The sequence below is a fragment of the Poecilia reticulata genome, linkage group LG7 (genome assembly GCF_000633615.1).
Source record: "Poecilia reticulata strain Guanapo linkage group LG7, Guppy_female_1.0+MT, whole genome shotgun sequence".
Lineage (NCBI taxonomy): Eukaryota > Metazoa > Chordata > Actinopteri > Cyprinodontiformes > Poeciliidae > Poecilia > Poecilia reticulata.
In genome coordinates, this window is record NC_024337.1 from 22,088,925 (window position 1) to 22,113,091 (window position 24,167).

Consider the following 24,167-nt stretch of genomic DNA (forward strand, 5'->3'; position numbering starts at 1 on the left):
CAGAGCTTGAGATGTCAGTTTTAAACTTAAAACTTAATGGTGCTTCTTGTTCACTTATTGTTTCTATTTTCTGTGACTTTTGAATGTATTGGTTGCACCAGATTTTCTTCAGGGGAAGCTGAGAAAAGATGGCTGACTGCAAAAGTGACACTCTTCACATTTTGTAAACGGTATGTATATTTTTTCAAAAGCCATTTAATCATTTGCTTTTTTTTTTTTTTGTGGTTATGACTAAATGTGAGAGGTCCAAGAGGTGCACACGGTTTTGCAAAGTGAATATGTTTAGATTTTCTTCGTTAAACTGGTTAGTGACATTAAGTCTCATGTCTAATTCCACACTACAAAAGATATGGAATATGATGATATACATCTGAGTGATATTTCTGAAACTTTGTTCGTTTTGAAATACATGAAGAGAAAGTGTAAAACATGTGTAGCTGTTATAGAAACCTCCACACTGCACTGTGCCTGTTCTAGTTGCTTCAGTATCCCCTGCTCCCACTTACCCATTGAAACTTGCAGACCCTGACTCTGGTGCATTCAGCAGAGCTGCATCGTGACTAAATGTGAATTCTGTGTGCTAAAGAGCCAGATGGGTTTTGCTCACCCCCCTGCTTCCTCTGACTTTGAAGTTTCGATGGAGAAAAAAAAGTAATAAAATAAATAAAAATGGTCTTCATCTCACTGCAGCCAAAGGAAACCTTTAGATTCCTTAAGATGAAAAAATATATATGAAAAGGTGAAAGTCTGGAAGAAAAGAGGCAAACTAGATTTTTAAAAAAAACGGATTGAATGAAAAGTATGCAATCACGCAAAATCAATAAGTAAAAACTTAAAATCTTAAATAAAATAAAAAAAGTAATCCCATCCTCCCTAAGTGCAAGGTTTATCTTTGTTTCGCAAAAGCTAAACTGGGAAGCAGTCCTTGTAGGGGCGATCATTCACCAAACCCAGTTGCGCACGACTTGGTGACATCAGTGGGGACGAGAGATCCTGAAAAATTACTCCTGGGATTGTGTGACGACAGTGACCGGGAAGTATAAAAGCAGAGCCGAATAAGTTGTCAGCTCATATACCTCCAGGATCTGGCCTAAAGGGTCACCGAGAGCTGAGAGAAGCGGGGAGAAACCATTAGCAACGCTGCCAGCGGTGCCTCGGGGTGGGGACGAGGAGAATTTGGATACTTTTCATGTAAGTCTGGCGCTTTTCAGAATCCTAGATTTGAGATTTTGGGTCACTTTACCTGGATACAGCAGGTTTTGTGCGTCTCGCACTTGTAAATGAGCTTTCTTTGTTTCTGAAAGTCCAGAAGCAAACAATGCAATTCGTGCATCATTAGTCTTTTATTGACTTCATACATTAAGCATGATTTGTAATAAAACTTTGACTTTGTCTGGAATCTTTTTTTCTAGTAGAGGGTGGAAAAAAAAAATAAAGCCATGAAGTCGGCAAGCCTTCTAGTCCTGGCATCTTTTGTGATCTGCAATTTGGCAGTGTGTGATGGACAGGGTCTACCTGCTGAGGATGAGATGGACCGAAGTACCACCATAGACAACCTCATGCTACAGAGAGCACAGAGCCTCCTCTTACGGTCTATCCTCAAAAAGCTGCAGGATGGAGACGGTAGAAATGGTGCGTGAAGTTCATGGTTTGGGTATATTTTTCGGCACAAAAAAAAAGTTGACTCTGCAGCATCATACGGTCATGCTGTTTTTTTAAAATGTATATTTACTTGTTTAAATCCAGCATTACATATTATTTCCTGTTACCTAAGCCTCACTGTCTTAACAATTTCCTGGGAACTATTTTTCCCCTCAAACGTAAAATAATGAATAATTACAAAATGTTGTTGCATTCTCTATTTCTAAAGAGATAGGGAGACATAGATCTGGGGAAATATGGATCGTAAGATGCTGTCTTGTGCGTAATTTACGCACGGCGCACGCCAACTGTAAAATCCCTCTTGCTGCAGTTTGTCTATGCTAGAACAGACTCAGTCGGTATTAGATCAATACTAAACAAGTCCTCAACTCTTTTTTGTCCAGATGGGATTTTATCACAACCACAATGGGTGACAAAAAGACAGCATCCCGGCAAGAGGTACTTCGAGGACCTGGAGAAGCGGCAGCATCCGGGCAGAAGGGAGGTGGTCGACGACGAGCAGTTCTGGGATATGCAAAAGAGACAGCACCCCGGCAAGCGCGAAGACGAAATGCATTTGTTCACGGAGTTCCAGAAGAGGCAGCATCCAGGGAAGCGCTCCACCACGGGACACATTCCCGACAGCCCCGTCGAGCTGCTCAGCGAACTTTCCAAGCGCCAGCACCCGGGCAAGCGCTATCTGGTGCTGCACAGCAAGCGCCAGCATCCCGGTAAGCGTCTTCTCGAAGATGAGGACGGTGAAGCGGACTGGACTGAGGACGGAGAGGAAGATATGTCCGAGCTGGAGAAGCGTCAGCACCCAGGAAAACGCTTTTGGGATAACTCCAGTCCGGAATTAAGCACCAGCAGTCCGTGTGACGTTTTGGACTCTGAAAGCTGCAGTAAGACCAGCCTGCTGCTCGACTTTCTGGAAAACATCAACAAAAGTCACGCCGAGGAGAAGAGACAACACCCCGGGAAAAGGTTTGCACCAGAGGAGGAGGTGGAGGAAGGAGAGTAGGGAAAGAAACAGCTGTTCTGCTTTGTTATCAACCAATAAACTACGTGATCCAATATGAAATATGAAAAACTGAAACTTATTTTAATTATTTAACCTTTTGAGCCATTTTTCTTTGGCACACAGTTTGTAACATTAACGCATAGCATCAGTCTGAGATTCTTCTTTGGAGCGCTTGTGCGTAATTATTCTCAATATCTTTAAACTTCGCTGTAAATACAGATTTAGGACGACGGGATATGCTAATATAAATCTAATTATTTCTTGAGTTAAGTTACGGTTTATTATTTTCATTAGAATATTTATGATTAATTTATATAAGATTATAATTACTGGCTTCAGCAATGTTGCCTCTGTGAGGCAACACGTCCTTGTCAGTGTGGCACATGACATACCTGAGTCCAGAACTAATGAAAACTGCCTCGCTTGCATCAAATAAAACTCTTGACTGACTGATTTGTGTTTTATTTATACTTATGTAAAATATAAAGAATTCTACAGCAAATTAAACGTGTTACTCTTTATTTTTTACACTGCCTTATAAAGGAAGTTCATTAAAGATGCTTCTGGTAACCAGTACAAGCAAAATGTGAGGCGTGTGCAGTGCAGATGTATTGCAGCTCTCTGTTTCCTCAATTACGCAGCTTTCAGCCAATTACAATCTTCTGTTATAAAGTGTCATTTATGCAGGCAGATACCAGGGGGATGATGTCAAGTGTCCACTCTTTAATTGGAATCCGTCCTCAACATGCAAATTTATCCAGAAGCATCAGAACATTCAGGCAAAAATGTTTTGCCAATTCTCGTTCACTTTCACACAACTCCAGAGCACTGTCAACATTTCACCAGCAAAAAAAATGCACACATTTTATTTTTATTTACCTTAATCTCTGAGTAGGAATTGTGTCAAAGGTCAAAAGTCCTTTAATTACATCAGTTAAGCTACCATATTAGTTAAAATGTGAGGTACTTTGGTTCATTTGATGTATTCTACAAGTAAAATAAAATGGTCTTTGAGGAATGAAACTATTAAAAGAGTAATAAACTTTTAAAACCCATTCTGAAAAAGATGGTATGTCAACCTTTATCATGGTAACCACAGCTAGGACGTCCTGTTCCTCACTAACATCTGCCTCAAAAGGTCAGCATAACTACAGGCAACATTTTGGCACGTTAAAGCTGGATACAAAACTTAAAAAGTAAAAATTAAAATAAATAAATAATTTACATGGTTGTATAATTTGGACGCTTCCATGACAACAGCAGCTGAGATATTATTGTTCATTAGCAACAGCAGCCTCAGGGCTAAGAAGCCCTGCTTGCTACTAGTAAGATAACATCTTGCATTGTTCTTGAGTTGGCTCAGAACTTTTGGGTTTTTGCAGACTGACACGTGAAATTTTTCCCATACTTACTCATATAAATGTAAATTATTGTACAGTCACTAGCAAAATCCTTCAGATGCTGTGGCAGATGACGAAGCACAGAGCAAAAATTAATTGCAGAGTTAAGTATGAAAGGGAATTAAAGTAAAGTGCATGTAACTGTGCAAAAACTCTTCAGCAGTTTTGTTTTGACCGTCTTTCAGTGTTTGCTATGAAGCGGTGACAAGAAATGGAAACAAGCAAACTAAGAACAGAGCTGTTGGACTTTACATAGAACTTGTAATTATTCTCTATCTGTCAAATTTTGATTTATTTCATGCAACATCACCTCAGCACATTTTAGAGTTCCAATTTGTTCAACAGATTAAACACAATTTAGTCAAACTAATAAATTTTTAACAGCCCAGTTGGTTTCTTGGCATTTCCTCCCTTGAAATCCCATGAAAGCTAAAAATTGTGCTGGATGAACTTGGTTCTGGTTTGTGCCGTAGATACGGGGAGCCAAAAAATAAAGACAAAGCTTTTTACACGTTTTCAATGACAAAGAAAGAAACAATGAACATTACAGTGAATAAAAGCAGCTTTTAAATTTAGGTTCTGGCTTGCTGATTTGTCTGTTCTAGTCAGCCCATTTTTCTCCCATTCTTCTTTGAATCGGCACTAACAAGCACACAGACATAGGTCACCATGATGTCATTGGGACCGTGGAGGAGTGTTTCCCAAGTCTACTAAGATACGTATTAAAAAGAAGATTTTTGTTATTTAATAAAGAAAACACTAAAAGGAGATTAGAACATTGTCACCAGCTGTAGATGACAGGCTACTGCCAAAATGACCTAAAAATTGTACCGTGATGTATTTAGTTCTATATAAAAAAAAGGATGACAACAAACTTGTTTTATGGCAGAAAAAGGAAATGTCAAACAGATGGTTTTGGAACTCCTAGCAGGAACATCCAATGAACTTCTGGATCATCATTGTAGAAGGTAATGTATAAACAGCGCCCCTTTGTGGATTAATACAGCTATGAATAAAATTCCTGTAAGGTAATTTCATTCAAATGTAGCCTGCAGGCTTCTTCCTGCCACACAGAGAAAGACCAGTGAGGTGTACTTGAAGACTGCCAGTGGTCCGTCCCCACCCCTTTCTGTTTACTGCAGTGTGGTGTTACAAGACTCTACCCACCAGTGACTAAAAGAAGGAAGAGTCTCACATTGCCTGTAAGACAGCGTGCCGGGTAAATTTGCCCTCCTACATTTCCTGGTTTTCCGTTTTAAGATGATGGCCTGCTTTGAATCTGAAAATGTGGCTTGCGCCAGGATAATTTCCCCAACAACTGACCCTCGAAGTTTACTACGTAGCCTCCGCAGGGCACAACTCTCGTAAACACGTTCATGAACAGTTTTCCGAGGTATAGGAAAACCAAATAATCACGCATGGACATGGACTTTTATTTTTGCACGCAAGCAAAAAGGATGTTAGCTGTTCCCTCACGCTGCGTTCACTGTGTTTTAGCTGTTATTATCTCTGGATGTCTAACAGAATGGATAAAGTTGATATTCTGACTCGCATCCTGAAGACAGAAAACACCTCAACGATTCTCAGTGGTCAGTCTCCTGCCAGCGTCATTAACAGCCGGAAGTACGTACCTGTCACCGCCGACGCTCAGGATGATAACCTGGGTTTCCTAGATGATGCCATCCGGACTGCTCTCTGTGGTGAGACCAGAACTGTTGTAGTGGTTGGTCCAGAAGGTTCTGGTAAAACCACTGCTTTGCTCAAGCTTGTTGTCGATTGGGCTAATGGAGAATGCCTTCAAAACTTTTCTCATGTTTTCAACTTCCATTTTAGAAAAATAGGATCTTCTACAGATGAACTTTGTTTGGAAACTTTAATCCAACAAGGCCACCATCAAATGCCCCCAAACTTCACACGTCTGGTTACAGAGGAACCTGATGGCGTGTTGTTTGTATTTGATGGTCTGGATGAGTTTAAGCACAGCCTGGACCCCTCAGTCCACACCCTGACCTCTAACCTTTACCATCTGGTCTCTGTGTCCTGCTTATTGGCCAGTCTGCTTCACGGATCCCTGCTGAAAGGAGCTGCCTTTCTTGTTGCAACCAGGCCCACAGATGGCGCGAAGTTCCTCAGCGGGATTCGGATGGATGTGTTGGGGTTTCAGAAACCGCAAAGAGAGGTTTACTTTAACGACTTCTTCCCTGACCCCACTGCAGCTAGTGAAGCATTTCTGCACATAGAAAGAACTCTGGGCATTTATGATTTCTGTGCTTCTCCCAGGTTTTGTTGGACAGTCTGCTCTATTTACAAGCGGCTTATTGATTCATGTACCAAACCTTCTGAGACTCTGTCTCAGCTGTTTGTGGATATTTTGGTCCACCTGATTCAGACTCTCTCACTGAACAAAGAACGCAGTAGAGGGTTAGTTTTGGCTCTTGGCAGAATGGCATCTCACTGCCTCTATGACCAACATTCAGGCTGTTCCAAGCACACCATTGATTCCTTTGGTTTTGAACACAGTCTCACCTCTGTGGATGGTTTCTTGAGAGTTCACAGTGAAGGAGAGCTCTCCTTCCACTCCAAACTGATGCAGGAGTTTGTCTTGGCCGTGGCTTTCTTTTTGGACCCGTCAACACACGGAGACACGGAGAAGATGCTGGATAATCACAAAGGTTGTTCAAAGTTTCTAGATTTCTTTATGTCAGGGCTCTCTGAGCCGGTCCAGTACAGATTGCTGGAAGACTTACTGGGAATGTTCCGCTCTGATCAGATTAAAGGTTTTAAAAGCTGGTTTAAAAGCAGATCAGAGAAAACACTGAAGAAATACGACAAATCTGAACACTACAGATGTTTCCATTTGCTGCATCAAGCCCAGAACCAGAGTTTGGTAAAGGAAATCCTCAACCCTGCTGCACACTCATACATCTTTCATGAAAACTTGAGCCTCCAGGACTGTGCAGCTCTGAATTACGTGATCACATGTCCGGGTGAAAGGGAAAAGTTGAGCGTGTCCAGAACAACAATATTAAGAGAGATGATGGAGGTCTTGGCTCCGTCTGTGAGTCTGTCACACACTGTGATGTAAGTGGAAAATGCTCTTAAAAGATGATAAACATTTATCATTCAATGTGTTCAGCACCATATATATGAAATGCAATGCCGTATCCTCCAGCTTGTCAAACTGCTCCATTCATAAAGACTCCATCCCTCTGCTGGCTTCAGCTGTCAGCATGGGTGTCACCAGAGAGCTGGAGCTTTCCCATTCCAACCTCGGAGATGAAAAGTTGCAAATTCTCTGTGCGGGATTAAGAGAGGCCAAGCTGCATGGACTAAAGTAAGGCAAATCCCTTTTTAAATGTTTTCCTTTTGTTGCTGATGATGCAATTCTGTGGTAAAATATTTCCATCACATTGTTTTTTACTTTTTTTGTCACATACATTAACATAAATTGGATAGTCAATCAATTGTTTGACTTAAACTCAATGTTAAGTTGCCAAAACTCATGTTGATGGTCTTTAAATTTTACAACATTCTGAGCATTTAAGAAAAGGGGAAAAAAGTACAACATTCAAACTGTTTGACTGACTGAAGGGGGCGTTCTTCTTCACTTGGGTGATGCAGCAGGACAATGTTCCTGCTTTTTGCTCTGAATCAAGTATAAAGTACAAAGGGAAGATTTTTCAGCGGCCTAGTCAAAATTTAAGCAGAAATTTTATTAAAATGCTTTTGCATGACTCTAAACCTGAAGTTCATTAAACCCTCTTGTGTGACTGGACAATTGTTTTTCTTAAAGAAAACAGCCAGGTTGTTTTCAATGTCTTTTCTCTTTAACAACTGATATCGTAATTTTAAAAACTGTTTGTTTTTACCCGGCTTTCTATTGATATTGAAATTTGTTTGATCCAAAACCTTCAACTGCGACTAAACAGTAAATAAGAAAAAAAAAAGAAATAAAACAAATTTGTAAGTGGGCAAATATGCTTCTATAACACTGTAGATATTCAAAAGAAAAGACAGAACATAACTGAAGTTGTTGTGTTTTGATATTTGAAGTCTTAATGTCTATGGTCTGACTGCGGCCTGCTGTGGCTACCTGGCCTCCCTGCTAACCTTGGGAGCCTCCCAACTCCAAATTTTACAAATGATGTTTAATCCGATCGGCAATCAGGGCTTCACAAAGCTGTGCAAAGCAATGCACAGTCCAAACTGCAGACTACAGGAGCTCCAGTAAGTTCTGAAATAGTATGGATTCATATTTCAACATGTCCACTCTGTCAAATGATCAACTTTTCTTGTTAACAGGATTCAAAGCTGTAATTTGACGGCAGCGTCCATGAAGGCTTTTGCATCAGCTTTGTGTTCTGGTCAATCACAGTTGACAACAATCGACTTCAAGGGGAACATGACTGGTGACGGTGGAATTGAAGCTTTATGCAAAGCCCTCCAACAGCCGCTTTGTAAACTGCAGAGCCTCGGGTATGAATCCATTTTAAGGTCATAAAACCAAGATCGGCTCCGTTTAATTTCGGTAATGTGGGGTAATTTGATTTTCTAAAAGCGATATGTTTTTAATATGTTTTGTAGATTGTTTGACAACGTTGCTAGAGTGTACACTCTAGTAACTGCCTTTTTTTACTTTTTATGCTTTTTGACAAACAAAATGATGCTGTTCATGCATATTTCACTGTAGAGAAATAATTTTGTGCATTAAATTTTAGCCACATAAGTTTACTATAAAGAACTATTACTATTATTGCTACAAGTCTTACTGTTTTCTGTCAAATTCTTCTGGAATATAGTCATGTCACACTTTCTCCTATTCCTTCAATGCATTTTTCTCTTGTGCCCTGTTTCTATCTGTGTCTCAGCATTCTGCTTGTCTACCTTTCTGCATGTGCCTTCTGCTTTTACCGGTGTTGCTGTTTTCAAAGATCTTCTGCAAACTTTAATCACGTTTAGCAATTCATATATTAATCATTTCTGCTTCTTTTGCTCCTTTATGCTATTTATTTTGCTATGTTTCACTTCTTCAAATATTTCTGGTTTTGTACTAATTTCTGCTTCTGCAAATTTATACTTTCTAATATGTTTCACTGTTCAGTTGTTTCAACTATTTCGGGTTTTGTACTAATATCCTGCTTCTTGTGCTAATTATGCTACTTCTTAAGCTCTGTTTCACTTTTTGACTTTTTCAAATAATTTAGGTTGCACACAAACTTCTGCTTCTTCTGCTGAATTCTGCTATACTTTTGATAAATTTCATTAGCAAAGGTGTAGCTTTGTCTGCTACAAAGACAGTAACTTCCTACAAAGGTTTTCTGCAAACTTTAATCAATTTCATCAATTCATATATCAAAATTATCACCTTTCTGTGGTATTTTGTGCTTTTTGTTATGGTTTCTTTTCAACAATTTCTGGTTTTGTACTAATTTCTTCTTATGCTATTTTCCTATCTTTCACTTTTCAACTATTTCATGTTTTATACCGATTTCTGCTTTTGGTAATCTATACTATTTGTTTTTCTATGTGTTACTATTGTACTTTTTCAAATATTTAAGAAATGTGGTGATTTCTTCAAGTTGCCATCCGTCCCCGCAATAGCTGTTGATTGCGGTAAACCAATATTTTCACATTTAAGCTTTCATTTGAATAGATGTGCGTGCGTGGATGGATGGATGGACAGACGGCTCGTTGGAAAGACGGACGGACGGACGGACGGACGGACGGAGCGACCGAGCGACAGACAGACAGACAGACAGACATACAGACAGACAGACATTATTTCACCACACACACAAACACAACACACCACACACACACACACACACACACACACACACACACACACATACACACATGCACACGCAGACACACACAAACCCACTTTCTCCCTGCTCTCTTTACTTCACAATGAACTGCGAGAAAGCAGGTGTTCATACAACTTTTGACGGGAACCTTTTCTGTTCCCGTGGGTAAACTCCACCCACACTGAGTGGACACTCAGTAGAAGTGGAAGGGAACATAAATACTCTCTGCATGACTCATTTATCTTGATTTTAATTGGCGGGTCAATTTGACCCGGAACAGTATGTGTGTCTAAAATTCAATTATAAAGATCACCCTTTGAAAAAAAAAAATTTATGTAATATAAAAAAATTTACCAAATATCACTTTCAATGAAATTATTGTTTTTTGTGTCTAGGTTTTTCTCAGTGGACATAAAAAATGTAAATCCCATTTTTTATGTCCAAATGAGTAATTGAGTAAGTTGTCATCATTAATCCTTAATTTCTGAGAAATAAAAAACATAATTGTACAAATTTTGATTGAGATGGTTAGTATTAGAGTTAATAATCAGATAAAAAAATGTTTTGGAGGAATTCTTTGGTTCCTGACACTATTGCATGATAAAACACTCCCCGGGTCAAATTGACCCACGGACATTATTGCTATTCCTCAGAAACGAACATAAGAGGAGGGTTAAAGATGATTTAACGGCTCATACTGATGATCTCTGGATAGTTACTCGTATAGGAGTCAAATTATCACACTGACCACAATGGCGCTTTTGGAACATCACAAACCAAACGTATTATGAACGGATTCCGTTTGGTTACAGTTGAATTCAACGAAGCTTCCTGCTGCTTTTCCGCYCGATGCGCAGCAGGACGCTCTGCTGACTCAGCAGCGTCTCTCTGAACCGACATGCAGACTGCGGCCGAGATCGCCTCTATCAGACCCTCCGGATGAAGCTTGGACTTAGTTTCCAGATGTAGTCAAACCATATTTTTATAAGAGCGTAAAGCTGCCAGGTTAAAAACTTCAATACGGACCGGTGACGCTAATCAGTTGGGGGGATAAAAAAAGCCTGACATCATGACGCGTTGTCGCGCATTACTCCGGTAGTTTTTTTTTATTTATTTTTTTTTCGGCACTAGTTTATTTGACAGCAATCTGACTGTAAGGGGGCAGAGAGAGCGAAGCGGGGGGAGAGAGGCCTGGGCCCAGCGAATGGAGGACTGGAGTCGGACTCCTGACTACTGTGGGCTAAAGTCTCTATATGCGGGGCGCTGCGCTAACCACCGCGCCGCGCAAAGCCCCTATTGCGGGAGGCTATGCTGTAATTTACAGTTTGTCTTTGTTAAATTATTTACATTTTTATACAATTTGAGCTTACCTCACCTAGTCCACCTTCTTCCATTTCCTTGGAAAAATCTGTTTTGTCATCTGATTGCGACTAGTMGACTGGCCCAGAAAAAAGTCATTGCAGAGAAAAGAATCGACTAGTCGACTAGTCGACTAATCGGTGCAACCCCTATTAACTACTTTTGCTATCTTTCACTAATTGTGCTAATTCATATATCAAATCGTTCTGCTTCTTGTGGAGATTTCTATGACTTTTGGTAAACTTAACTATTGCACTTTTGTGCAAATTTTTGCCCTGTTGAAATACATGGTGGAATTCTGTAAATGTAGTCAGTTGCTAGAGTGTACACTCTAGTAACTGCCRTTCATGAACTTTTAATGCTTTTTGACAAACAAAATGATGCTGTTCATACATATTTCCCTGTAGAGAAATAATTTATGCATTAAATCGTAGCCATGTGTGTCTACTTTATGGAACTATTACTATCATTGCTACACTGTTACTGTTTTCTGTCAAAGTCTACTGGAGTACAGCCATGTCACACCTTCTCCTTTCTTTCAATGTGTKTTTCTCTTGTGTTCTGTTTGTATCTGTGTGTTTGCATTCTGCTTGTCTACCTTTCTGTATATGCCTTCTGCTTCTACTGGTTTTACTGTCTGCAAAGGTCTTCTGYAAACTAATCAATTTTAACAATTCAAATATCAAAATGTTCTGCTTCTTTTGCTCCTTTATGCTATAATTCATGTTGCACACAAACTTCTGCTTCTTCAGCTGAATTCTGCAACACTTTTGCTAAGTTTCACTACTTGGCAAAGGATTTATACAATGTATGACTAGCTTTCTTATGCTTTTTTCCAATTTCTTACCGTTTGATCTCAAGTTTCTTATATTTCTCCATCAATCATTCTGCAAATATGCTTATTTGGCACTTTATGTTATGTTTCACTTCTTTAAATATTTCTGTTTGTGTACTAATTTCAGCTTCAGCTAATTTCTGCAGTTTGCTACGTTTCACTATTCAACTGTTTCAACTATTTCAATTTCTCATGCTTTCTTCTACTTAAGCTTTTCTCCACATTTTCTTGCATTTCTGCAGCAGTCATTCTGCAAATATGCATTCTCACGACTGTTTCGCTAGGAACAGCTATTTTTCTAGTTTATTTTAACTCAGTCTTTAGTTCTTTTTTTTTTAGGTACAGATATACTTTTCCTGATATCTTAGCCGTTTTCTTTGTTATACAGGAAACTGGTGTTTGAGAAGTTGGTGTAAAACATTTCCACATGTAAACTTTGAAGAAAGTAATTATCAATGTAATTGCTTTGCCACTTAGCAAAAATAAGTAATTTTGGTAAGCTTACCCAACCTAAAACAGGAAACTTGTCTCATTTCATGTCAAACCCTGAGGAACATGAAATATGTAATTTCTTTAAAAGGATAAGGTTTGTAAATATTCACTAAACTGCCCTGTTTTTGCCCTCTGTATTTGCAGCTTGACACGATGCGAGTTAACCACAGCAGTCTTCGAGAAACTGGGATCAGTTCTTAAAAATGGGATATGTCAAATCAAATCTCTACTTTTAGCCATCAACAAAGTGGGAGACCAAGGTGTTAAATATCTCTGGGATGCTCTTGCACATCCAAACTGCTTGTTGGAGGAACTGAGGTGAGCTAATGAGAAAACAAAATGCTCTTGCTTTTTTTGTGGGGGGGGGTGGGGGGGGACAAGCACTGTAGAGTAGTACAGTGCACTACTCTATGAATCTACTTGCTTTCCCTGCAACACAGCGTGGAAATGACCAAATTGACGGATGCCTGTGTTGAAGACCTGTGTGCTGCTGTCAGAGCTAGTCATACCCTGAAACGTCAACTTGAGGCAGATGGAACTGCTCATTCATTAAAGGAAAGATCCAACACTACAATCACTGCATTTATTGCACTTTTATCAATAAAACTTTGGGATGTTTGACCATTTAAATCAAAAAGCACAGAAGCATATGTCACTATAATACAACAAGTACTTTGGAAGCAGTGATTTGTTTCACAGCAGTCATTGTCAATAAGAAAATCTATTTACAAGCATAAAGCATTGTAAGCAGCTCCCCGGTTGCTGCGTTTCTCATATAGTTCTTGTGAGGAAAAACAGTAGACGTAAACATTTCAAGTGTCCAAGGCTGTGCACTAACCTTGGAGTTTAACATCTTAGCACTTTTTGTAGGAAACATAATTAAAAGTTCATTGTAATAAGGTGTAGAGCGAGTCTCGCCTGTATAACAAAGAAAATATGATTGGAATAAAGTATCGGTCCCCTCAGTGGTCATGAGTTTCTCCATTAAGGACACCGGTGTGGCTGCTGTCCCTCAGTTTGGAGGTTTGACAGTTTTTACTGCCATTGGAGGAAATGTCCTCATCTGTGCTGCTCTCTATGTCACTGCGATCGTCTTTCGACACCTGGAGATGACAGAAACAAGACCCATTGTTTAAACAAGCATGAGAGGTTTACATCCGTGCTACAGTTTTACTAAAGTCTTCACGCCCTCACATTTTTCACATTCAAGCAACAAATTCATGCGCTTGATGTAAAATAATACTTTTTTTTCTGAAAAATGGTGTGTGGTGTATGCTTAATCAGTAGCCTTTAACTCTCATATCCATAAATATAATTCTGTATCGTCTAATTAAATGGACTCCAACTTTATGCAATTTCATATTGGTGTAAATTTATCTGAAAATAGAGGAGATATTACAAAAATGTTCAAAAACTTGTCATCCTAAACTGATAAGAGGAGCAGCAAAAGAAGCCCAGGAAGGAAAAAGGCCAACCAGAAATTGAGCAAAACCATGAATCATATTTATTTTACTCATAATTATACTTTGTGTTAACCTGACACATTAAAATGCACCAAAAAAAGCATAAATACTTTTTTAATTCACTGCAGCTGCTGCGTGAGGATGTAGACAAACCTTTCCCTTGAAAATGGCTTTGACAGCAATGCGAGCGATGAGGTAGAACCAGATGACGTGGAGAGTCTGCAGGACCAGCAGTAACCCATTTATCAGCCACCAGGCCTGATATGGACCAATGATCTGCCAGCTCTCAAACAGCACACTGTAAACAATCCTACAAGCAAAACCAACCAAATAATGCATTTAATTAAAGAAAAAAAAGGCTTTTTATTTTAAAGTGTATTCGTAAACTCTCACCAGAAAGGAAAAATGACGAGTCGAGTGAGAAAAAAGCTTATGCTGAACACCACAAACAAGCTGTCGCATAGCCTCTGGTACTTGGCATAGTTGGCCAACTTGGCTGCCTTTGAGAAACAAGACGAGCAAGCTCTCAGAAATGATGAATCAAATTCCTCCATTTGGAGTCAACATGTTTCAGCTGATGATGGATCCATTTACCTCAAGGAAGATGTCCGAAGCATCGTGCACACACATCACCAGAGTGCCAGCTCTTAGCATGTTGTTGCCATAGGAGATGGTGATGAGGAATATGGTGGCCAGGTGGTGGACAAGCATGATCATGAAATCCTGCCATCGTCACAATGAGACAGGACAAATAAGGACAGAGCGATAAATCAGTAAATCAGTAGGTATTTTGGATGAAAGGCTGGGTAAAGCTGTATTAATGCTTATAAAACTAAGTATTAAATCCAAAGGAAAATAAACCTGTTAAATAAAAGTCAAATGAAATTTGTTGTTGTGGTTTGCTGATATTGGTGATCGCCAGTAGTAGTTCTACTATTAAACTTTATGACAGTGTGTTACGAAGAGGGTGTTGGGAAGCTTGTGCAGTTTTCATATTTCAACCCTTCTCCCATAAAGCTTTAGATCTGTCTTCAGAGGACGGTTTTCATAAAACACGTTTGACTTGTTCTGATGCTGCAGTCACTTCTGGGGGATGTGCAAGGAGTTGCACTCAATAGAAATGATTTAACATCTTGTTTTAACTGATCAAAAGATTTTTTTGTCCATCAGAAAAAAAAAAGTTAGGTTCTCTCCAACTATGTACTATTTTTTTTTAGGACAGGGAATTATGTTTGTGCTCTTCTTATTTTTGGAGTTATCTTCCTTTTTCAAGTTTAAAAAAAAGGACGTTGGAGATTTGCAGAAACCTAGAGTGAGTTGGATTCGGTGCCCTATTAACACCACTTTCTTTTATACAAATAACCAAAGAAACTATTGGTAGATGTATGTAATCAAGTTTTTCAGACTCCATCTACATAAATGTTTTTCTGAAATGTTCTTTTAAAAAAAAAAAAAAAAGACTTCCTAGCAAAAAAAATCCCTTGCGCAATCTCTAGTAAGATCTTCATCCATGCCATGAAATATCCAGATTGTTACATCTACACCAGGTGTTTCTGAGGTGATGCAACTGTTGCAACACCAAAACAAAGAAAGCAGGAAGCATGATTCAATGTGAAGTTGTTGCACTTGACATGCTTTCAGTTGGCTTTTCAAATAGTTGTATTTTGGTTATGTACACAAAAATCCTTCAAATTAACACAACCCATCTGCTATGCATGTGAGAATATGTGCATAAATGTATGAATGACTTGTTGCACTATAAAAGCGCAGACCATTTACCATGTAGTACGGTAATTTAATTTACTTGGGTCCTTGCTAAAGTTCAACTCAACCAATAACCCTTTGCGAGAAGGCACAAGTTTGTTTGAGTGATTCAAGCGGGGGAAAAAAGCCTTTTCTGACCCATTATCACAAACGTAAACATGAGTAGCATGCACAGGGACTTTAACTCCAACTGTGTACTTTTACCTGATAAGATTAAGAAAGATCTTTTCAGTAACACTTCAGCAGGATTAGGCATAAGATAATAGGTGGGTATGTGGAAAATTCCCTCATGCTCAATTAAATATAGTGGAGGTTCTGTAATGCTGTGGGACTGTTTCTCTTCTAAAGGGTATGGCATCCGGAACTCTAACAAAACCTAAAGAGGGTCTTTGCTTGGACTTTCCACAAAATAATGATCCAAAAATACAGAAACTGTTTTATAAAATCTCCACCGATTTACCGGCCAGCCGATTTATTGGCACAGAATTCCTTAATTTTGGAAGATTGGCCGATACCTGCATGTGAAGCCAATCTACCCAAGCAAAGATACATATTTTCTGATATAGTTGAAGATAAAATCTAACTCCTGAGATATTTAAAACTGTTGTATCCTTTATTAAGAATGTTGTTACACATTTGTTGAACTTGTCACCATGTCATAACACTGTTATCTGTGAAAAGATCAATCTCTGCCTCTTCCCTCTGCATTCTGAAGAAATGAGCCGCTCCCGACCAAAAACAAACAAACAAAAAAAAGAATCAGGAAGAAGGTCTCAATGATGTCATCTGTGGGCCATGTGTATACAGTTTGTTAATGGCAGAGAAACAACTTACCATTACAGGAAAACCCGTCTATCCACCATCATGCTAACTAGCCTGAGCATTCACAACAAGCTTTGCTAGCAGCAGAACCTCAGGGACAAAGTGTTGGACTGGGGGAATGAGCAGCACCACAAGAGCTTGTGATTAACAGTGCTAAGACCTATCTCCTGGCTCTGATTGGTTGTTTCTAGTAAGCTCTGGGAGCATGGGCAGAAGGCAGAGGAGTTTTATTTATTTTTTATTTTTTCACAGATTATCTGTCTCATGCCATGCTGTCACAGTGTGCCATCACAGTTTCAACAAATATGTAAAAATATATATTTTTTATAAAAGGTACATGCTGCAAATTTAAGGAACAACAGAAGTGATGTTTTTATAGCAATATAATGGAAGTCAACAAAAGAAAGAGTCACAAAGACATCTTTCAGAAAAAAGTAAACTATAAAGAGTTCTCAAGAATTTAAAACGAGACAGAAAAACAAATCAAAATACATAAAGTGGCTAAATGACTTTTTAAATAATATCTGTAGGCAACTTTTGTTTAGTAAGAGACTAAAGAGGCACATTTTCTTGGAATTTGTGTGCAAGGACACAGTTTCATCTGTAAATGCTGATTAAAACCAGATAAATATTTTTGCCTGACAAAATATTTAATGAGTGATCATTTGAATATATATGGATGTATCTAATTTACCATTATATTTTGCATTTAACTTTTTTTTTTTATTTCTACAAGAATCAAGATCAATGATTTTATGCTGGTAGCATTTGATACTTTGACACATATACAAACGGTATAAAAGTAAAAAGCATAGTACACAAAACAAACTAAAATAAGGCCTCTAGGAACAAACACCTTTAGTTACAATATGAGTGATGATGGGAGGACAATAGTGTTGGTTGTTGACTCACCTTACGTTTAACATCTGTGAACTGGGACACCATCAGAGACCAATAGAAAGCCAGCTCAGCAACATAGTAATTGTATTGTCCAGGACTTAGAGGCTTTGAGGGGAAAAGAAGCAAACACACCTTTGATAAATATGCAACCATACTAATGTACAAGAAACACTGTGAAAAGAAGTGCATAAAAAGTGACACTTATGCAATTAGCAGTAAAATAAAACTGCTGACCTGAAAAGGGTAGTTGTGCCAACACTGTCTGGTATCCCACATCCAGGGTGACTAGCAGAGACAGTAAATAGGAGCAAGGTTAAATGACAAGGAGGAAACAAACAAATCAGGATTATACAAATCTCTTCAGAAAATTAAATTAAGACAAAGCGTAACCAAATGTCTTTTTCCAACACAAAGTAAACACAAAGTACAGCATGTGCCCAGAATCTTCCTACAGTAAATATTTTCACTTTTGTGATGGTACTTCCTCATAGTGTGTTGCATCTAAGCTAAAATGTTAAATTTTGTCCTTTCCTAGCGCACCGTTTACCCACGTTTGCTGTGCTTACTACAAGATTTGTGGTAAAAACTGTCTGTGCATCTCCATGATGTGTGGAGTGCACGACTAAAAGCGACTACACACTCCGACAGAACCGAAAAATGCAATCTCTCCACCTGGGCTTTTCTCTGAGTGCTGGTTTGGTGGCATCCAACAACTTTCTGATTGGTCACACAGATGTGGTTAATGCAGAAATGTCCTTTAATCAATATCTCTTCAGGTCTGCTCTTAGGTTTCTTGTGAAATATGAAATTTCATGGGCCAGAACAAACTTTGTTTTTACCTCTTAAACTATAACAGATTTCTGGGTTCTTGTGTAATATCTACAGAGCTCTATAATTGTTCTGTTCACAGATTCTTCCACCTGAATTGTGGAAATCTGGAGCTTCTTACAGCCAACACACCTATGTGTTGGCTAGGGTTAGGGTTATAATGTTCTCCTTGGCAAGATTTTGGTACAACTGAAATTATTTAATTTTGGGGCCTGCATATAAGTATATATTTATAAACACTTTGTGTTGGAGTCTCATGTATATAATCCAAATAAAATACACAGACGTTTGTGACATGACAAAATGTGAAAAGGTTCAAACCGTATGAATACTTTTGCAACACATTTGGCGTAGCTCAACTTACCACCCACAAATGACAAATGGCGTAGATAAAAATCACCAGGTAAAAGGTGAATCTCCACCTGCAGTGACAAAAATGGAAACAATGCTGTAAGAAAATATGTAAAACATCCTACTTTTAGCAGGCGATTACTAGACATTTCCAAAATGGCAATAAAGGTCCTGATGGGTTATCATTACAGTGTGATAAGATTTTCCAGCACATTGCTACCAAAATATCTTCAATTCTGCCAATTGTTAAAGAATTTGAAATATTTGAGTTTGAACCCATCATGTTGAGAGAAAAAACTCAATTAAAAGTGAAAAAGTATCATTACAAAAAGTCTTGATTCTCCCCACCAGGGGCTCCAGGTGCCAGCACAATTATTTATGGTGATCTTTAATGGTATTTGAGAAGACAATATTTTAATATTAAATATTAATAGACAGCCAGTTTCATATTGTTGTAAATGTGGACTTCCCTTATTTCTACTAAGGGAACTAAAACTAACCCTCCAAACAGGTCTGGCGTGAAACAAAACGAAAACACTTCCTGCGTTACTCTACTGACGTCGTTGGGTCTAAGATGTTGTGGGATCATTTCTCTCTCAAAAGCCCCAGGCGCCTGTTCATAAAGGATAGGATGATGGGAGTGTTTTAAAAGCACGGCAATCTGAATCAAAATAATGGTCGTGTCTGCCAGAAAACTGAAAATAGGTAATTATTACCGCGCCTTTCAGCTTGGCAGTTATTCAAAAACGTAACTTGTGTCAAATAAACACAGAAATGTTGAAGAGCATAAGAGGGGAACCAGAATCTCTGCAAGAATTGCGCAAGGAAGATTTGTCAAGAAGGCCGATTGTACGCTATAACCTTGTGAAATGATTTAGCAGAAGACAAAGTGCTGCCTGTTCAGAAGAAGAGGGTTATCCAAAGCAACAACCCTCTGCTATTTCTCTTCATAAAATGCATTTAATTTAAAAAGTGGGGTTTTCTCCTCCTTTTTTGACAGAGTTCAGCGTTTATTTGTCATATGCACTGTAGAAACAAGTTTTCTTGTACAACAAAAAGCTGACAGCTGCTACTTTTTTAACACGTCGGTCTGAGGTGCAGAACTGGGCCGACAATTATTTATTTCTCTCTTGTTGTCGTTTGTGTTTCAGAAGAGAGAAAGAGAGAGAGGAGTTTTGGTCTTGTGGCATTTGCTAGGTCATGTGATGCAGCGTTTAACTGAGGCAGACAAGCAGTGTCATCTGTGTGGTCAATTTAGGCTGTGTCAAAAATGCAGGAAATTTTTACAGTAGCACATTTAAAAAAAATTGGAATATTGCGTAAAAGTGCAATTGATCTTCGCAGTCATCTCAGAAAGAGAAATTGCCATTTTTCTTAAGAGATCCATTACACAAGGAGTAAAATATTGTTTGCAATGATTCCATATGAACTATAGGTTTCTGAGACAATGCTTTATATTTCTGAGCCATCAACTCTGCCGTCCTTCTTGAGACTTACATGCTCTCACAGAACTTCTTCTGCGTGCTGGGCCTGTCCTGGTTCCGGCGGATACGAAACCATCTCTGTATTTTCCGCTCCTCCCAGTCCAGCTGCTTGGAGAGTCCCTCCAGTTGTCTCGTGTCTGGACACTAAGGAGGACAGCATTAGTGGGACTTTACCTCCAAAGTACTGTATCTGCTTGTAAAACCACAATGGTATTTCATACGACAATAGGTGTTTACTGAGCATGTCATTAGGCCTGTGGTGGTGTGTACCGCTGCAATAACACTGTGCTGCAGAGTTTACAGAGGCTACAGAACAAACACAACCCTTATGTACCGTGTTGGACTGATAGAGTCTCTCCAGGACAGCGTTGGGCTGAACTCGCCGGGGCGCTCCCGCCTGAATCTGAAGTATGTGGGCACAGGGTCTGGCCACCAGCCTGTGTACACACAGACAGAGGGGCAAAAACCAGAGGGTGGGGACACACACACACACACACACGTTTGGTATTAAAGAGACATTCAACCAGAGAGACATTTGATGCCATGGTAATTTACATTACAGTTTGCCCATAATGACACGTTAGAAAGGAATGACTGCATTTGTCAACGACAGAGACCAGAATAAAGGCTATAAAATGGGAGACACAGGGATGTGCTAAAAAGCCTGGAGAATGTAGCACCTAGTAGCCTGAGCAGAATGGGTTGGTCTGTCATGGGAAAATGGGAAACTAGTTTGGGAGGGACGAGTCCGGCCCAAACGTTAACGCGTGTCACAGGATCCTCTGGTTGAGCTGGCCATTGCTCTGAATGAAACTCAGAGACACCATGAAATGTCAGCATGGCAACGGCCTGCTATTCCGGAATAGCAGGCTACTTTCAAAAGAGGTGATTCAATGAGACTTTTACAGATGTACTACATGATTTTTAATTGACCATCAAATGTTGGATTTGTCAAGGAATGACGCAAATTATAGCTAATTGCCGTTTGTGCCAAACCGTATTCCGCCTCCAGTTTTGTGGCCTTACACAAATGTTGTTTTAAATTTGTTCATCCAGTCTGAGCTAGCCTGAGGCGTCTATGAACCATACAGAGGATTAGCAAGATTCCTGGGGGTTCCAATAAAACTTGAATTTAGACAGAACAGGTTTGCAAAAACGCCTCTGGGAAGGAACTAAACCGGCTGCCAACTGCTTTCTGTATTGCGTACTATAAAAAAAAACGGATCCTGTAAGCATGAAAAAATGGAAGCATATCTTGTGGAAAAATCAAGCCTTGTCATATCTTTGAAGTATGTGTTTTGCTTTTGATGCACACATGGTTTGAACAGTGTTTTGAGATCCAAATTTAGGTATTCAGTGTTCTGCCATATCAGGATAGAGCATGTTACGTTTTGCTCAGAATTTAGCGTTTATGTTAGGCTACATAAATGTAAGTAATGTTAACATTTGATTGTTGCTGTAATATTTACGCAGTGTCTGTGAAAATGAAAGGTATGAACCCTGTGAAGCTCCAGCTGCAGATGTTTTGACTCATTCATAAGAAATCCATGGCAACATTGGGGATCAAATTTTGCACACTACAGAGTTACGTTTATGTACAAAGGTGATGTAAACACATGCATCACAATTTTCCATGCCATTGAAATACAGTATTAGTATTCAATAGTGTTGATAATACACAATCAAAATTCCACTCAGATCAATCCAGTTGCCAAAAATAGATTCAAATTCAAAATCCATACCATACAAGCCAGTTGATTGTAATTACAGTACGGTATGAAGTGAGGTTAAGTTGACAAAAAAAAGTTGTCTATAATTTTCATGTTTCTGTCAAATCAGAAACACGTTTTAAAGTTAATCACTTCTTATCAACAAGTAATGGCCGTTTTGCTGGAGCTACTTCTTATCAAAATATTAACATTTCCCGAATCAACAAAGTTCTTAACGATTGCAATGTCTTATCTGGACGTGGATCCCAAAATAAATTGCACTCAAAACCTCTCACAACCTTTGGTCGTCTGTTTTCGGCAGAGAAGAGTCTCGGCAACATCTGAGCCCAATGAAATCTTTTTTGTTTCATCATCTCACAGGAATGCTAATGTCGAAAAGGATGTTTACTAACCCCTCAGTTGTTCAACTGAGTTTTTCCTCAAAAACAACTTAAGTAACTCATCTGAAATGGAGAAGAAAGCATGCCCACAAAGAGCTTTTTCACTGTTCAGAAAGAATGACTCATGTGTTCACATTCCTGAAAGCAGCAACTTTTTTGCGGCTTCCGTTTCCATTTTGTTTTATTTTAGTCCGCATGAATCAGTTTCTATGCAAGCACTACCGTATCCGCGGGGCTGTAGCATAGCAGCGGAGGAAGAAAAAGTGTAACTAAAAAAACAACTACTAAAGCTGTACAACACACAAGAGGAGCTCACCTTTCAAAAAGCAGCCTAAACAGTAAAACCCCGACAGCCAGAGGAAAGGCATGGCAGAGCATATGCTGCAGTCTGGGGTACTCCACTCCAGCTGGCGGACGCTCCAGGTCTGCCCACGACACATTTTCAGGAAGCCAGAATCTCTCACTCCAAATCCAGGCTGAGATAAAGGAAGTCATCGGGGAGCAGAAAACGATGAAGCCGAAAGTAAGCCAAGTTGTCGGTGAAGTTTTGTATCCTGAGCGCGAGGCTAAGCTTAAGCATCACTCCTTTAGCTAAACTCTTAATGAGGAAACTGAACGCTCAACTTCTCTCTCTACTAGCCTGACAGGCTACACCCACCACTGTTTACATGTGGAGGTGATCCCAGGCTGAACACAGGCTGAGAGGAGCGGCGGCCAAACCAGGTTTAATTACAGCCCTAGGGCTTCTCCATGTAGCAGATCATTTAGCTTCTCTCAGGCTAAATGATCTGCTACAGCCAATTAACATTAGCAGCATCCTTTTGAGTTGTGCAGCGGTAAGCAACCACACTATGTAACGCTTATGACAACACTTTTTAATTATTAAAAATTATTTTTCAGCTTGTACTTACTGAAGTTGTGTTGGCACAACCAGACTCATTTATTTTTTGTTTGTTACGCTGCCGTTTCCAAAACTGACTGAAAGGCTTGAAATAATAAAGAATATGACAAATTAACATAATCTGGAAAAAAGCATAAATTGTATTATGAGGAAAATATAAAATGAGTGCATTTACAGATTTTTTTAAATGTGATTTTATTTAAAATTATAGTTAAGAAAAGAATTAAGGACATTATATGAGTGATCTGGCACTCAGCAGGTTCAAAAGCTGCTTAAAGGGCCGGTATTATGTATGTAACCCAGGCATATAGTGTGATTTTATTGCACAGTAAGGTTTTTATTGCACAGTAATGTTACTTTCAATTGTTATAAAAATGCTGCATATATCAAACATAACTTAAAATATTGTCTTTATAATTTGACACTTTGAAATTGGCCTCTCTCTCTTTCCAAAAGATTAAGATAATGAGCAGGGTCATTTTAAAACACTGCTTACACCAGTGAGTTTAGTGATTTCTTAATGCTTGCGTGTTTAAATTAAAACTTTTTGCTAACAAAAAATAAAGCTATGGGTCCATAATAAAAATTAAATGATCTGGCCATTAGCTAGTTTGCAAATTATTTTGAATCTGGCACCTCACTTATGATTTTCTTTTTAAAGATGTAAACCATTTTAATTAAGAGTATGTCACCTAACAAAGGCTGCATAATTGCTCAAATAAAAGGGAGCAAACAATGAAAACAGAGAATAATCCACTGATTTATACATTTAACTCGACCAAACGATGGTACAGGGTTTAAGATCAGATTGACTAAAATCGGATCTAGCTTTTGAAATTTGTTGTGGAATTTTTTAGACCCACATTCAAAATGTTAAGTGTGGGGGAAAAAAACTTTGAATATTGCTTTAAACACTTTATCCCCACTGTCAGAAATGGTGGCTGCAGTATCAAGTTGTCCAGACAGATGGAGCTAAATATTCAGAAGTC

At 38.9% G+C, this 24,167-nt stretch overlaps 3 protein-coding genes across 4 annotated transcripts; 2 read left to right on the plus strand and 1 right to left on the minus strand.

Annotated features, from left to right (window-relative positions):
- Nucleotides 1-1,059: 1,059 nt before the first annotated feature.
- trh (thyrotropin-releasing hormone) lies at nucleotides 1,060-3,112 on the plus strand. Of its 2 annotated transcripts, none has more exons than XM_008414034.2 (3): nucleotides 1,060-1,191; nucleotides 1,413-1,632; nucleotides 2,046-3,112. In XM_008414034.2, exons 2-3 carry the CDS (start codon nucleotides 1,440-1,442, stop codon nucleotides 2,660-2,662), a joined length of 810 nt encoding a protein of 269 aa, XP_008412256.1. In that variant the 5' UTR covers nucleotides 1,060-1,191; nucleotides 1,413-1,439; the 3' UTR covers nucleotides 2,663-3,112. The 2 variants fall into 2 exon arrangements, with proteins under 2 accessions (XP_008412256.1, XP_008412257.1); XM_008414035.2 differs by having other exon boundaries at nucleotides 1,416-1,632.
- Nucleotides 3,113-5,211: 2,099 nt separating this feature from the next.
- On the plus strand, nucleotides 5,212-13,195 carry LOC103467552 (NACHT, LRR and PYD domains-containing protein 12). Its single transcript, XM_008414031.2, has 7 exons — nucleotides 5,212-5,455; nucleotides 5,587-7,143; nucleotides 7,235-7,396; nucleotides 8,116-8,289; nucleotides 8,365-8,538; nucleotides 12,700-12,873; nucleotides 12,996-13,195. Exons 1-7 carry the CDS (start codon nucleotides 5,439-5,441, stop codon nucleotides 13,174-13,176), a joined length of 2,439 nt encoding a protein of 812 aa, XP_008412253.1. The 5' UTR covers nucleotides 5,212-5,438; the 3' UTR covers nucleotides 13,177-13,195.
- Nucleotides 13,125-23,044, minus strand: LOC103467553 (ceramide synthase 5-like). Its single transcript, XM_008414033.2, has 10 exons — nucleotides 22,594-23,044; nucleotides 20,502-20,604; nucleotides 20,181-20,311; nucleotides 18,697-18,754; nucleotides 17,739-17,789; nucleotides 17,517-17,609; nucleotides 14,613-14,741; nucleotides 14,412-14,518; nucleotides 14,172-14,328; nucleotides 13,125-13,658 (listed from the first exon to the last, which is right to left on the minus strand). The coding sequence occupies exons 1-10, from the start codon at nucleotides 22,770-22,772 to the stop codon at nucleotides 13,518-13,520; spliced, it is 1,149 nt and encodes a 382-aa protein (XP_008412255.1). The 5' UTR covers nucleotides 22,773-23,044; the 3' UTR covers nucleotides 13,125-13,517.
- Between the last annotated feature and the right edge of the window lie 1,123 nt (nucleotides 23,045-24,167).